The sequence below is a fragment of the Calliphora vicina genome, chromosome 3, assembly GCF_958450345.1.
Source record: "Calliphora vicina chromosome 3, idCalVici1.1, whole genome shotgun sequence".
In the NCBI taxonomy this organism is placed as follows: domain Eukaryota; kingdom Metazoa; phylum Arthropoda; class Insecta; order Diptera; family Calliphoridae; genus Calliphora; species Calliphora vicina.
The window spans coordinates 89,552,278-89,568,560 of NC_088782.1; the positions used below are offsets into that span (position 1 = coordinate 89,552,278).

Sequence of the window (16,283 nt, forward strand, 5' to 3'; positions counted from 1 at the left end):
AAAGTTTTGTAATTGAAATTTTTTTAACACAGATTTTTATGAAGATTTTCAACCAATTTAATGTTTTGGCATTTTATTTTATCAATGGTCTATTAGGGGATTATCTATCGAAGTATGCAAACTAAATTTTGGGAAAAAACGAGTTAGGGCGTTTCTATATTAAGGTAACGATATTAATATTTATTAAAGTATTCATTCCAATTATGAAAGCAACTTTATATACAAATTTGTTTGAGTCAACTATGAACCGAAAAGTTTTGTTTCCTGCCAGTCTAGCTTGCCTTCATTGCTGAAATACTCGGCAAGTTCTTTGCGAATTTCTTCGACAGAACCTTTTCGAGGATTATAAGGAACGTTATCTTGGCTACATGAGCTTGGAATTGATGCACCTGACAGGGTGTTTGAGTATGTTGTGTCATTCTCAATAAGAAAATTGTGAAGAACGCAACATGCCAATGCTATTTTTTGGACGGTTTCTACTTTTAAATTCATTTTTGTCAGAAATATTCTGAATTTATTGGAAAGCATCCCGAACGAATGTTCAACAAAGTGCCTTGCCCGTGACATTCTGATGTTGTATATCTTCTTTTTGCTGCAATTTGTGTGGTAAGGGTACGGCTTCATTATGTGTTTATGCAGGGGGAAAGCATCGTCCGCGACTACCACGTAGGGTAAATTACGTCCCTTTTCCACAATTGAGTCGTTGGGTAAATTTGTTTCATCATCTAAAACTTTCTTAAGATGACTTTGCTGCAAAACTGCTGCGTCGTTATTTCGACCATTACTTCCAACGTCAATAAATATAAATTTGCAGTGGGCGTCAACCAATGCAAGCAATATGATGCTGTTTGTATGCTTGTAGTTGTAGTAATATGCCCCGTCTTTTCGTGGAGGTTGGAAATTGATGTGTTTACCGTCCAATGCTCCGAGACAGTTGGGAAACTGCCACTGAAGGGCGAATTCTTTGGCAATGTTTTCCCATTCTCTAGGACTGGATGGAAACTGCAAATTAGAAAAAAATTAATAACGTCAAATTATAAACAAAAAAAGTATATACCTTTAAATATTCCTCACTCAAATTGCGGTATAGGGCATCGCAAACAACAGGCACAGTCTTACAAAAAAACGCTGGTGATATCATTGAAGAATAATTCATACTCTTATATGATTCACCCGTTGCAAGGAATCGAAGGGTTATTGCCAATCTTTCTTCCACAGAAATTGACTCCTTCAAAGAGGGTCTATATAATTCCGGCGTTATCAACTCGACTAGTTTTGCGAATTGTACTTGGTCCATCCTTAAATAATTACGATACGAACTAGTATCTGTTAAAAGAAGTTCTTTATTTAAAAAAGCAAAGGAACCATTTTCCTTGCGATTCTTTCGCCATGGTTGGATCCATAACCTTTTAGGTTTTTCCTTCTTTTTATTTACCAACTTCCGCATAATTTTCACGAGAGCTTGAAATATTAAATACATACATAAATTGTTAAATCGCTTGTTTTTTATATACTTACCAAAAGCTACATCATCTTCATCGGAGTCAGAATCGTCTAACAACAACTTTGTACACTGCATTAATTTTTCCATATTTTTTTCAAAATTCATTTTAATTAATTTAATTTTTAAAATTTACTTTATTTGCTTTAAATGCATTTGACAATGAAAATATTTATAACCATCAATACGAAAAAGAACAAAAAAAGGAAACGAAAAATTTCTGTCTGTCTATTTTTTTTTGAATTTTAAATTTGGTTGGCGGAGTTGAAAAACTCTCAAATTGCCAGGTTATCCCACGTTGATTTTAGTTCCCAGTCGACCTACATATATCTTCATATAGGAAGCTGGAACTTTAAATCATTTATTAAAAAGTTAGGTTATGAAAACCAAAAACGATTGCATGTGGACAATGCAAACTTCGAGAAACTGTAACGCGGTACAGTTAGACGACGCCAAACATTATCCAATGCGAGAGTGAGCCGCAAAACTCTCGAAGGCAGCGAAAAAGGGACGGCCTGATTGCCCTTAAGCGATAATGACAATGACGCGCGAGCTCTTTCTCCACCCAGAGCTGAATTACGACTCTGTCTGTCTATTAATTTCGCGATTGTAAAAGGTTTAGGCAAGTTCAAAAGAGAATGAGAAAAATGTCTGCCTTTCAATTTCTGCATTGTAAAAGGGGTCTTATTGATATTTTCCTTTACACATAGTTGTATAAAAGTAGTACTATTGTACTATTGTTAGGGTTGTAATCAGCGTTGCCACTCATAAAATATTTTTCCTACCAAATTTCAGATTAAAAACTACCAAAACCTACCAAAACCAATCAAATTTTAAATATTTCTGAAATGCTATTTGGATTCCTTTCAAAATCAAATAGTTAAATTAAAATTATATTATTGCTTCTATAGCATTGCCCTGAGGATGAATATTATTTAATTACACTACAATCATAAATATGCCACATCTAAAAATTGTGTGTGAATCGTTTTATAATTGACCATAAGCCCCATATAAGGCCCATTTCTAAAACTTATTTTAAGTAGCATAAAACTCCTAAAAGTGTTGGTATCCCGACAAAATTCAACATAAATAAATTTCATGGCGATCGATACATAATTGGTCATAGCTGCCCACTTCTGAAAATCACTCACGAAAATAAATTATTGAAATTTTAAAAGAAAAATGTTTTTGCTCAATACTTATTATTTCTTTTAACATGACTACACACAATTTAAATAATATGTGTTATAATTTTGAAATATTTAAAATGTGTAAATTAAATGTATAATACGTTAAAAGTTTTAGTATTGCAAGGCCTTTGGCATTTTATGAACTGAACACTACTAAATACGTACACATTTACTTGACTAAACTAAAAATTTAAGATAATTCTGTCTTCATATTGTTACGAAATTGTACTTGAATTCAAATATATAAATAATAATTAAGGGCTGATTTAAAAGTAGCATAATGCTTTCAAATAACATTGCTGTAATAGCAAACTGTAACATATCTGTGGGCATTATTAAATAAAAGCTTTCAGTTGACCATTGATCGTAAGTTGGAAACGCTGTTTGAATTCGAATATTCAGTTAAAGAACATTGTAGAAAGTACACCACAGATGGCGTATGATCTAGAATATTCGAACTTTGCAAGTTAAAGAGCAATCTAGAGTGCAGATGGCAGTGTTATAAATAGTGGCAGAGGTTGCAGTCATGATTGAGTTTATCAGAGACGCTTTTCGAATAAACATCAACTTAGTGCCTTAAAGTGTGTTGTGTTTTTCAAGTAAATTCGTGTACATTATAAATTGTGTCTGTATTTCTGCTAATTTGCAAACGTGTATAAAAAACATTGAGTGACTATTTAATTCTGTTGTTGTTGTACATTTGAATAAATAAAGAGTTGTTACCATTTTCAAACTACTAAACGGCTTTTATTTGCAATCAAAAGTATCCGGTTTATTTAAAGGAAATAAACCAGCGTTTTGAAAAGGTTAAAACGTAACAATATTTTATAAATAATTTTATTATTTTGGATTAACATAGTTTTTTTTTGTTAAGTTTTTTGTTAATTTGTTCTTAAAAATACGTATTCAAAAAACCTACCAAAATGCGACAAAAATCGGAACAAACCAACCAAACTACCAAAAGTCAATTTGTTAACTTAAAACTACCAATTTTGGTCCAATTGGACCAAAGCGGCAACGCTGGTTGTAATTATAGGTATAGTCCTATGGTATATGTCCTATGGTATAGTCCAATGGATTTGCAGGGTTTGGCACTATACCTCCCTTTTTGTTTTTTAATAGATTTTGAAACATTTGCAGGGTTTGGCACTATACCTCCCTTCTTGTTTTTAATAGATTTTGAAACAATTGCAGGGTTTGGCACTATACCTCCCTTCTTTTTTTTAATAGATTTTGAAACATTTGTTTGGAATATATGAATGTATGAGAAATATATGAGTTTAAAACTTATAGTTAATTAATAATAATTTCATTATGAATATTTAGTATTTGATTAGGCAGGTATACCTCCCTTTTTTTTGAATAGATTAATAAAAAATTTAATTTATAAGTAAAATAGATTTTGTAAATTTTGTACAAATATATTTTGTTTTATATAATTAAGGCTGGGGATCACCGAACTTAATTATTTGTTTTTATTTTTTTAAAAAAAATTATGTTATAAATTCTTAAAAACTAAAGTTTTTACAAAAAAAATGTTTGTTGTGTATTTCATACAAAGTTTTTACAAATATATTACAGGATTAATTTGTATTTTGTTTTATTGCTTAAAACTTAAAATATTTACAAAAAAAAATAGTTGTGTATTTCATACAATGTTTTTACAAATATTTTACAGGATTAATTTGTATTTTTTTTTTTGTTTTTTTAGGATATGAATTGAAATTTAATGGCTTTTTTTAAAAACTTTCTTAATCTGTTCTTATGAACAGTTTTTTCTTTCTTTGTTACATCATTAAAAATTTTTACATTGACACCATTTATACTTTTAACCAAAGAATAACAAGAACGGAAGGCTCTCTCTTTTTCTACAACAACAACCTCTCTCTCTTCTCACATACAAGTAGCAAGGCGAATTTAATGTACATGTGGCGTTGATATTACAACAAGTACAACATTGCAAAAACAACATTGTATTTTATTGTTGCCTGAGGGGCAAATGTGTCAAAGCATTGACACAAAAATTTGTGTCAAATGTGAAAAAAAAAACAAAAATAATAAATTTAATAAAATACAAAAAAATAATTAAGGCTCGTTAAACGCATTTTTAAAATGTTTTGCGGTAAAAAACAAGAGAACTCCAAGGCGGACAGCTCCAACAAGAACTCACTTCCAAATAGTATGTGCCTAAGGCCTGAGAAACGCAAAGTGGTCCGAGAAAACTAGAACTTGTCGGAAGAAATCCAGACTGAAAATTTTGCTCCACTTAAGCCGGCGGAAAGAAGCTACAGTTTCCTGTTTTTGCATATGCATCAATTTTTCATTTTATTTTCACAAAAACAAATTTCAAAGAATTTAATTTTGAAAGTAACTTTTTTGGAAATTGAAAAGGTAAACAAAACAACTTTTGACATAAAATAAATTCGCCTGTATACAACTTTTGACAAGTCGACCTCCTAGGCGAAGAAAAAAAAGTAGATCAGCTGTGCTGTTAACGCCACCTGTAAAGTAAATTCGCCTTGTACAAGTAGTATGTGAATTCAACACACTTGAGAGAGATTTATCTTCAAAACTTTTTATTGAAAATTGCGATAAAATTGCAATTCTAACACAATCACTCACAATTTTTTAATTTTTTTCTACACATTTAAACCATTAAATTATCCGAGACATGCATATTTTGCACAAACGAAAAATGTTTTTTTTATTTTTTTGACATTCAATTTTTGGGTGTTGAAATTAAAACTGAAAAAAACACATTTGTAAAATTTCGTATTGAAAATTAATACAAAATTCAAATAAGTTTAATTTTTGCAGAAATTATTGAATAAAAAGATGAAAAATCTATTTATAAAATCTTTCCAGATCAAATATAAAATAAATAATTTGAGAATTGTTCGAATTTTTAAATTTAATTGTATTAATATTTTATTATTTTTAAGGTCGCTTTTTAACAACTATGTGTGTTTGAGGAGTGTGGTGAAAGTGGTTTTTTCACCAATACATATAAACAAAATATTACTAATACATTCATATTGTTAGGTTTTTTTGACAACCGACTTAGGTTTTTTTGACAGCGTCTCACTTCTTGTTATTATTCATTGCTTTTAACAATATAAGGACCGTCATATATGTTTTTAAACTTTTCATAGGGTTCTTTTTTCAGTAAAACATTATCATCGACTTTCAATGTCAATGGTTTTGCAAATTTGTCATAAAATTGTTTGTTCCTTGCCTTGTGTTTGTCTATTAAGTTTTTCGCAAGAATATTAGTCTTCTGTAATCTATCTTTAACTTCCTTGCTATAATTTTCAAGATTATACATTGGGTCTAAACTGGTTTTTACAACATTTGGCATTGTTGCCTTCTTTCCAAAAACTAATTCAAAAGGTGTAAATTGGTTATCAAAAACAGTATTCGGTGTACTATTGTGGTAAAAGGTAAAGAATTTTAAATACGTGTCCCAATCGGTCATGTTTTTTTATGTAAGCTCGTATGTATTCATTAAATACACGATGGTTACGTTCGACTGTACATACACTTTTATGGTGATACGCACTTGAAAAACATAAATCAATTTTCAGCAATTTACAAAGTTCAATAAATAGTTAATTTTTGAATTCCCGGTCCCCTGGTCAGATTTTATAGTGTTCATTCTCCCATATATTAGAATGAAGTTTTCAAATATTGCTCGCGCAATAGTACTAGCTGATTTATTTGGTACCGAAATGGTAACTAGATATTTGGATAAGTCACACATTATTGTTATGGCATATTTGTTGCCGTATGCAGATTGCGGTAAAGGACCTATAGTGTCTAAAACGACTATATCAAATGCTCTAGTTGGAGTAGGAGTTAGAACTAGTTTTTCGACATTGCCTTGTCTGACTTTATTTAAATTACATTTACTACAGTCTTTAACAAATTTTGAAATATATTTCGTCATCTTTTTCCAATAGTATTTTGTTCGAATTTTTGCGTATAACTTCTTTTGACCACAGTGTCCGCCTGTTATAAGATCATTATGATATATTTTCATTAGTTTTTGTTTATCGTTTTCGTCAGTTATTATTTCTATTGGTTCTGTTAGTACAATTTCTAAAGTTTTTAAAATCTTTATTCCGTTATCTTTTAGAGTTTGAATTGGCCAAATTGAAAAAAATTAATCGTTCTTAGACCATTCTGCTATAAAAATTTTGTGGATGTTGGCTTCTTTTTGCAGCCTCGAAAGCAATTTGTCGAAACAAATTGTTTCGTTAACAACTTCAAAATCAATATTAAACAATTTTTTAAATTTTTTATATATTATTATGCGCATTTTAATAAATTACTTATTTAGGTAAAATAACTCTGTTTTAATCTTCGGAATATTTTTTATTAAAATTGTGTGAAAATTTGGGTGGCATGTCACAGTGTCCATTGACATAATGTCCATGGACATTATGTCACTCCAAAAGATGACATTATGTCCATGGACATTATGTCATTTTGGTAGTGTCATAATGTCCATGTGTAAAGTGGTTTGGTATAGAATCGCAAATAATACATTTTGTTTGTTGATTAGATGAGATGTACTATGCTGTTTGGTTTTTTGATGAAAAAGTGCGGTTTGTTCTACTTTGAAAATGACGAATATTTTGTTGTTGTTCTCTAGAAGAGGTCGTGTGGGAACTTTCATAAATCTCTAATGATTTACAGCGTCGTTCCAAAAAATTTGCTAAATCATCCCAACTAGGCAACTGAAGCGATGATGAAGATGTACTTGTGTTTAGAGCAGCGAAATGCAAACTCACACCCAGGGCTGCCAGATGAATTTGGGAAAAAATCGTCAATATCCCGATAAAAAAGACAAAAATCGTCATTTCGAATTTTAAAAATCGTCAAAAAAATCGGAAAATTAAAAAGGTAAAGAATTCTAACAGGAATTTTAAATTTCTATTTAAAAAGTGAACGAAAACATCACATTTATCAAAAACATTTCTTAAAATTGAAGTTTATAAATAAGGGATCACTAAAATAAAAAAGTAAAGCTCAATTTAATTATAATATAAGGTTTTATTCAGAAGTTTTTTTTAATTTTAAATAAAACACAAAATAGAATTTAATGTCTATAATCTTTATAATGAACAATATCTGACATTACATTTTAAATATAATTTCATTAAAATATAGCATTTGGTCCATTATTTGGAAGGTAATAATGCCTGACATTAAAGCATAAATTCAAGCTTGGCGATTTCAATTGATGTTATTATATTCTGAATAAATTTTGTCAAAATAGAAAAAGGTGCTTTAGAATTTTTACGTTTTATTTCAGTAATTTATTTACAAAAATTGATTTAAAATCTAAAAATTTTAATTGACAAAGTTCAAAATCTAAATATTCACCAACAAAATGAGAAAATTCTTTAACTATTTCATAAAATAGTACCATATTTTCATAATGCAGAAAATCGTCATTTTCGAGAAAGAAATAGTCAAATTGCTATTTTTGAAACCAAAAATCGTCAAAATGACGATAAATCGTCAAATCTGGCAGCTATGCTCACACCACTACAGTTTTAAGATATTGTAGTTGTATGAGTTGACAATTATTAATTCTACAAAAACAACAAATGGTCTTAACAAATGTCAAAAAACAGAAATTAAAAATTAAACAAATATGCATTAAAACTAAATATAGTGTAGATAATTGAATAGTGAGGGCTTTACTTATTTATGCAAAATATAAATATTTTGTTAATTAGCTTTGAATATGTAGATATTGAAGTATAAAAACAAGCTTTGACAGGTGTTAGAACCAAACAAGCGAAAAAAGAGTAATCAGCTGATTGACTGACTCCACCTTGTATAAATTCGCCTTGCTACTAAGTGTAGCATAATACCATCTGTAATTTGTTGTTTTGTGGCGATTGATTCCAATGCACGCAAGCTAGCGTTTATATTGTCAATAAACAAACGAAGTGTCATTACGTTGGGCTTGCTCACCTTTTCAATGTTAAATATTTCAAGCAAATGAGACTGAAACAATTGTCTTTTGTTGTTGTAGCTTGTCTTCAGCAAATCAAATGCGACTTGGTAATATGGAGCGGTAACTTCTAGTGAATGGATAAGGCGTGATGCACTGTCAGTTAAACAAGACTTTAAATATTGGAATTTGGAAACTGCGGACAACTCTTGATTGTCGTGAACCAATAGACAAACTACGTTGTAAAATTCCATCCAGTCCTTATAGTTACCACTAAATTTACACAATTGTAGCGTCGGCAAAAGACGTCGATGAGAATTGGATGATTGAGTTGCTACGCGTGTGCTAGAAAAAAGAGTTTCAGAGACAATTCCATTATGGAAGGCTAGACGTTCCAAAATTACAGACTTTATTTCATAATACTCCTCTTCAAAGATAACCCGGTGATTTTGAGTTATTTCTGATTCATCGAAGGTTTCCAAATCCAGCTGAACCCTTTCAAACGACTGTAATTGGCGTTCCAATAAAGATAACTTCACTTCTAGCTGATATACAGAAAGCTGAAACAATTCATTAATATTGATATTAGAAATAATTTGTTCGCGTTGCAATGATTTAGTGCGAAGGCTACCAGTGCCACCATAGGCATTCGATGGTAATGTTTGACAATCAGTATCATCTTTATCTCCCGCCATATCTAAGTATGCTTGTTGAAGCCCAGAATTTGATGTCAACTATATGATGCCAAAAATCCGGTCCGAAGGACCGTGGATGAGCCAGGAGCTTTTTTCTGACACAAAGCTAAATTTTAAACTTCTTAATCTACCGACGCACAGAGGGGCCAAACATACTCATTTTGCGGATTAATTGAAAAAACAAATTTCAAGTATCGTGAAAACTGAAAGTGTCAGATTAAAGAGCACAAAATTCTACAATCAGCAGCCAAAAAATTAATGTGAAATATTAAAAGGTATTTTTATAGTCACGTGTTGAATTTACATATTGTGAGAAAAAAACCTAAAAAATTTATAAAAAAAAATAAAAAATTGCGCAAATAAATACTATTTGTGATAGGTAATTTAAAAAAATTAACAAATCTAATTATGCAACCATCAAGTTCAGGTATTTATTGATATGTTTTGTTTAAATTTAAATTTGAATTATTTGTGGAAGTGGCTTTGATATTAGTTTTTATATTGGAAGTGCAAAAAAAAATGGATTTTGTCAGTTCAAATGGACATAAAGTTATTAGCTGGGCTCAGCTGGGCAGAGAATTTAATATAATTTAAAAGCCTGGGCAGTTAGGCGTTGTTTCAGAAAAAATAGGTTGCGCATCGCTGCGCCTCATAAGTTATATGTAAATTAGTAAAAGCTTCACTCTTTAAGTCAACCATCAAAAGGCACTTTGCGATTCTGATAAACGTTTTATTGCTGTCGTTGTTGTTATTGTCATTGTTTTTTTTGTTTTATAAGAGATGTGTAAGTGTTGTGATTAATAATACGAGAGTCACGTGTGAGTCAGGCCTGGACGTGGCTATATTCTTGTATTATAATGAGATAAACAATAATAAACTTTTACCAATTAGTTTTCTTTATTTCAGTTTAGTTTTCCATCCGTTGATTTTCTAATCGTGAATGAATAGCACGCGGAATTTTAACAATTTAACTCTCATGCACAAACGCTTGTATATGCTTGTTTAAAAGTTTTTTTGTGATTAATTCGAAGTTTTTTCTTGTGGTTAATACGAAGTCATCCGATAGCAGGCAATTTAGCTTAATAAAAAAATCATGTTAGTGTTAAATATCATGGACATTATGTCACTCCAAAAGTGTCATTATGTCCATGGACTTTACGACACTTTACACATGGACATTATGACACTACCAAAATGACATAATGTCCATGGACATAATGTCATCTACCAAAATGACATAATGTCCATGGACATAATGTCATCTTTTGGAGTGACATAATGTCCATGTGTAAAGTGTCGTAAAGTCCATGGACATAATGACACTTTTGGAGTGACATAATGTCCATGATATTTAACACTAACATGATTTTTTTATTAAGCTAAATTGCCTGCTATCGGATGACTTCGTATTAACCACAAGAAAAAACTTCGAATTAATCACAAAAAAACTTTTAAACAAGCATATACAAGCGTTTGTGCATGAGAGTTAAATTGTTAAAATTCCGCGTGCTATTCATTCACGATTAGAAAATCAACGGATGGAAAACTAAACTGAAATAAAGAAAACTAATTGGTAAAAGTTTATTATTGTTTATCTCATTATAATACAAGAATATAGCCACGTCCAGGCCTGACTCACACGTGACTCTCGTATTATTAATCACAACACTTACACATCTCTTATAAAACAAAAAAAACAATGACAATAACAACAACGACAGCAATAAAACGTTTATCAGAATCGCAAAGTGCCTTTTGATGGTTGACTTAAAGAGTGAAGCTTTTACTAATTTACATATAACTTATGAGGCGCAGCGATGCGCAACCTATTTTTTCTGAAACAACGCCTAACTGCCCAGGCTTTTAAATTATATTAAATTCTCTGCCCAGCTGAGCCCAGCTAATAACTTTATGTCCATTTGAACTGACAAAATCCATTTTTTTTTTGCACTTCCAATATAAAAACTAATATCAAAGCCACTTCCACAAATAATTCAAATTTAAATTTAAACAAAACATATCAATAAATACCTGAACTTGATGGTTGCATAATTAGATTTGTTAATTTTTTTAAATTACCTATCACAAATAGTATTTATTTGCGCAATTTTTTATTTTTTTTTATAAATTTTTTAGGTTTTTTTCTCACAATATGTAAATTCAACACGTGACTATAAAAATACCTTTTAATATTTCACATTAATTTTTTGGCTGCTGATTGTAGAATTTTGTGCTCTTTAATCTGACACTTTCAGTTTTCACGATACTTGAAATTTGTTTTTTCAATTAATCCGCAAAATTAGTATGTTTGGCCCCTCTGTGCGTCGGTAGATTAAGAAGTTTAAAATTTAGCTTTGTGTCAGAAAAAAGCTCCTGGCTCATCCACGGTCCTTCGGACCGGATTTTTGGCATCATATAGTTGACATCAAATCCTGGGCTTCAACAAGCATACTTAGATATGGCGGGAGATAAAGATGATACTGATTGTCAAACATTACCATCGAATGCCTATGGTGGCACTGGTAGCCTTCGCACTAAATCATTGCAACGCGAACAAATTATTTCTAATATCAATATTAATGAATTGTTTCAGCTTTCTGTATATCAGCTAGAAGTGAAGTTATCTTTATTGGAACGCCAATTACAGTCGTTTGAAAGGGTTCAGCTGGATTTGGAAACCTTCGATGAATCAGAAATAACTCAAAATCACCGGGTTATCTTTGAAGAGGAGTATTATGAAATAAAGTCTGTAATTTTGGAACGTCTAGCCTTCCATAATGGAATTGTCTCTGAAACTCCTTTTTCTAGCACACGCGTAGCAACTCAATCATCCAATTCTCATCGACGTCTTTTGCCGACGCTACAATTGTGTAAATTTAGTGGTAACTATAAGGACTGGATGGAATTTTACAACGTAGTTTGTCTATTGGTTCACGACAATCAAGAGTTGTCCGCAGTTTCCAAATTCCAATATTTAAAGTCTTGTTTAACTGACAGTGCATCACGCCTTATCCATTCACTAGAAGTTACCGCTCCATATTACCAAGTCGCATTTGATTTGCTGAAGACAAGCTACAACAACAAAAGACAATTGTTTCAGTCTCATTTGCTTGAAATATTTAACATTGAAAAGGTGAGCAAGCCCAACGTAATGACACTTCGTTTGTTTATTGACAATATAAACGCTAGCTTGCGTGCATTGGAATCAATCGCCACAAAACAACAAATTACAGATGGTATTATGCTACACTTAGTAGCAAGGCGAATTTATACAAGGTGGAGTCAGTCAATCAGCTGATTACTCTTTTTTCGCTTGTTTGGTTCTAACACCTGTCAAAGCTTGTTTTTATACTTCAATATCTACATATTCAAAGCTAATTAACAAAATATTTATATTTTGCATAAATAAGTAAAGCCCTCACTATTCAATTATCTACACTATATTTAGTTTTAATGCATATTTGTTTAATTTTTAATTTCTGTTTTTTGACATTTGTTAAGACCATTTGTTGTTTTTGTAGAATTAATAATTGTCAACTCATACAACTACAATATCTTAAAACTGTAGTGGTGTGAGCATAGCTGCCAGATTTGACGATTTATCGTCATTTTGACGATTTTTGGTTTCAAAAATAGCAATTTGACTATTTCTTTCTCGAAAATGACGATTTTCTGCATTATGAAGATATGGTACTATTTTATGAAATAGTTAAAGAATTTTCTCATTTTGTTGGTGAATATTTAGATTTTGAACTTTGTCAATTAAAATTTTTAGATTTTAAATCAATTTTTGTAAATAAATTACTGAAATAAAACGTAAAAATTCTAAAGCACCTTTTTCTATTTTGACAAAATTTATTCAGAATATAATAACATCAATTGAAATCGCCAAGCTTGAATTTATGCTTTAATGTCAGGCATTATTACCTTCCAAATAATGGACCAAATGCTATATTTTAATGAAATTATATTTAAAATGTAATGTCAGATATTGTTCATTATAAAGATTATAGACATTAAATTCTATTTTGTGTTTTATTTAAAATTAAAAAAAACTTCTGAATAAAACCTTATATTATAATTAAATTGAGCTTTACTTTTTTATTTTAGTGATCCCTTATTTATAAACTTCAATTTTAAGAAATGTTTTTGATAAATGTGATGTTTTCGTTCACTTTTTAAATAGAAATTTAAAATTCCTGTTAGAATTCTTTACCTTTTTAATTTTCCGATTTTTTTGACGATTTTTAAAATTCGAAATGACGATTTTTGTCTTTTTTGTCGGGATATTGACGATTTTTTCCCAAATTCATCTGGCAGCCCTGGGTGTGAGTTTGCATTTCGCTGCTCTAAACACAAGTACATCTTCATCATCGCTTCAGTTGCCTAGTTGGGATGATTTAGCAAATTTTTTGGAACGACGCTGTAAATCATTAGAGATTTATGAAAGTTCCCACACGACCTCTTCTAGAGAACAACAACAAAATATTCGTCATTTTCAAAGTAGAACAAACCGCACTTTTTCATCAAAAAACCAAACAGCATAGTACATCTCATCTAATCAACAAACAAAATGTATTATTTGCGATTCTATACCAAACCACAGTGTTTTTTGTTGTACAAAATTTGTAGACATGAGTGTTGTTGATCGGTTTAAAACCGTAAAGCAGTCATGCCCAGTGTTGTCAGATTAGGGGATTTTCCCCCAAATTGGGGATTTTATTTTGTAAATGGGGATAAATAATTGTGTTTGGGGATATGGGGAACAGTTGGGGCAATATTGTATGTTTTGGGGATTTTTGTTTTTTTTTTTGGGATTTTTATTTTCTTTTTATTTTTGGTTTAGTTTTCGTATTTACGGAATTGATCTAGTTACTTTATGTAAAAGTTTATTTTGCAATCGAAAGAGTTCATTTTAAAATCCAAATATTTTATTTATTTGACATTTTATACTGACAATCCTTGTTATTGGTTTTATCAATAGACGCAAATGTTTGTTGTAGAAGAAGAAGCTATAGTTCAAATGACGAATTTGTATCGTTAAAAATGGCAAACAAAATTTACAACTCCAAAAAAAGCATAACTCCATCTGGGAAAGTGAAGTTTGGGCACAAGGTAAGAAAAATATTGTTACGAAATTGTACTTGAATTCAAATATAACGATTTTAACGGCTGATTTAAAAGTAGCATAATGCTTTCAAGTAACAGTGCTGTAAAAATGTAACATATCTGTGGGCATTGTTAACTAAAAAGCTTTCAGTTGATTTGATTGTAAGTTGGCAACGCTGTATTCGAGTTCGAATAATCAGTTAAAGAACATTGTAGAAAGTACACCACAGATGGCGTATGATCTAGAATATTCGAACTTTGACAGTTAAAGAGCTTTCTAGATGGTAATGCAGTGTTATAAATAATGGCAGAGGTTGCAGTCGTGAGGGAGTTTATCAGAGACGCTTTTCGAATAAACATCATCTAAGTGCCTTAAAGTGTGTTGTGTTTTCAAAGTAAATTCGTGTACATTATAAATTGTGTCTGTAATTCTGAGAATTTATAAACGTGTATAAAAAACATTGAGTGGCTATTTAATTCTGTTGTTGTTGTACATTTTAAAGAAATAAAGAGTTGTTACAATTTTCAAACTACTAAACGGCTTTTATTTGCAATCAAAAGTATCCGGTTTATTTAAAGGAAATAAACCAGCGTTTTGGAAAGGTTAAAACGTAACAATTGGTGTCAGAAGTGGGATTGCAAATTAATAAGCATGAAGTTTGAGGAACTGAAAGTTGAACAACTCAAGAAGGAACTGAGTAAGTTGGAGCTACCAACAGCAGGTAACAAGGCAGAATTGCAAAAGAGGCTTATAGACGAATTCAAACGGCGTGATATTGACATCGGTGCTTACGAATTCGAGTATAAGGAAGAAATGGAAGTTTCTACACGTTCAACAACAAGCAGCATGGATTTAAGCACAATGTTCGCGGCTATGATGGAAAAAGTGGAAACAGCCAACGAGAAACTTCTGGCTGAAGTTAAAGCAGAAGTTCAAGAAACATCTAGAGTCAACAATGAGAAACTTCGTGCTGAGGTTAAAGCTGAAGTCAAAGAAACTATAAAACACTTAGCGGAAATGGAAGCGAAACTTCAAGAATCTTCTAGAGTAACAGATGAGAAAATTCAGGAAATGTCTGAGGTTATTAACTGCAGAGTGGATGTCATTGATAAAAAGGTTTCGGACTTAGAAACAAAAGTGAATAATGTTCAAAGTCAAGAAGGAGCAGAATGGATGAAATTGACAAAAAGGTGTCCGACTTGGTAACAAAAGTGAATAGTCATCAGTATCATGAAGGAGCGGTACGAATTATTCCAGAATCCTCTAGTAGAATAAAGGCCCCTAGTTTTGATGGCACTACACCATTTAATGTGTTCAAATCCCAGTTTGATACAGTTGCCATTAGAAACATGTGGAACAATGAAGAAAAAGCTATAGAATTGATTTTGGCCTTAAAAGGGAATGCAGCAGTAGTTCTTGAAAGCGTGCCAGCAAGCAACAGAAATTGTTATGATGACATAATGGATGCGCTACAACGTAAGTACGGTGGCGAACATAAAAAAGAATTATACCAATGGAATTGCGTGGTAGAGTGCAGAAACCCAATGAGACGCTACAAGATTTTGCGTTGGAAATCGAGCGTTTGCTACAGCTTACTTATCCAGGGGAGAACAACCCATTTTTGGACCATATCAAGATAGAGGCATTCGTCAATGGCATTCGCGATCCTGAAATAAAACATGCGGTTTGTGCTACACCTAAACCATCATTTGCTGGAACAGTCTCATTTGCACTGGCGCAAGAAACGGCGAAAATAATTTCAAAGCCGCAAATATGCAAGGTGCGCAATATCGAGGTTGTTGCTGAAGACGATAGA

At 31.3% G+C, this 16,283-nt stretch overlaps 1 protein-coding gene across 1 annotated transcript; it reads right to left on the reverse strand.

The window, feature by feature from the left end:
- Window positions 1-4,027: 4,027 nt before the first annotated feature.
- LOC135955620 (uncharacterized) lies at window positions 4,028-9,357 on the reverse strand. The gene is made up of 2 exons (XM_065505978.1): window positions 8,683-9,357; window positions 4,028-4,045 (listed from the first exon to the last, which is right to left on the reverse strand). Exons 1-2 carry the CDS (start codon window positions 9,355-9,357, stop codon window positions 4,028-4,030), a joined length of 693 nt encoding a protein of 230 aa, XP_065362050.1.
- Between the last annotated feature and the right edge of the window lie 6,926 nt (window positions 9,358-16,283).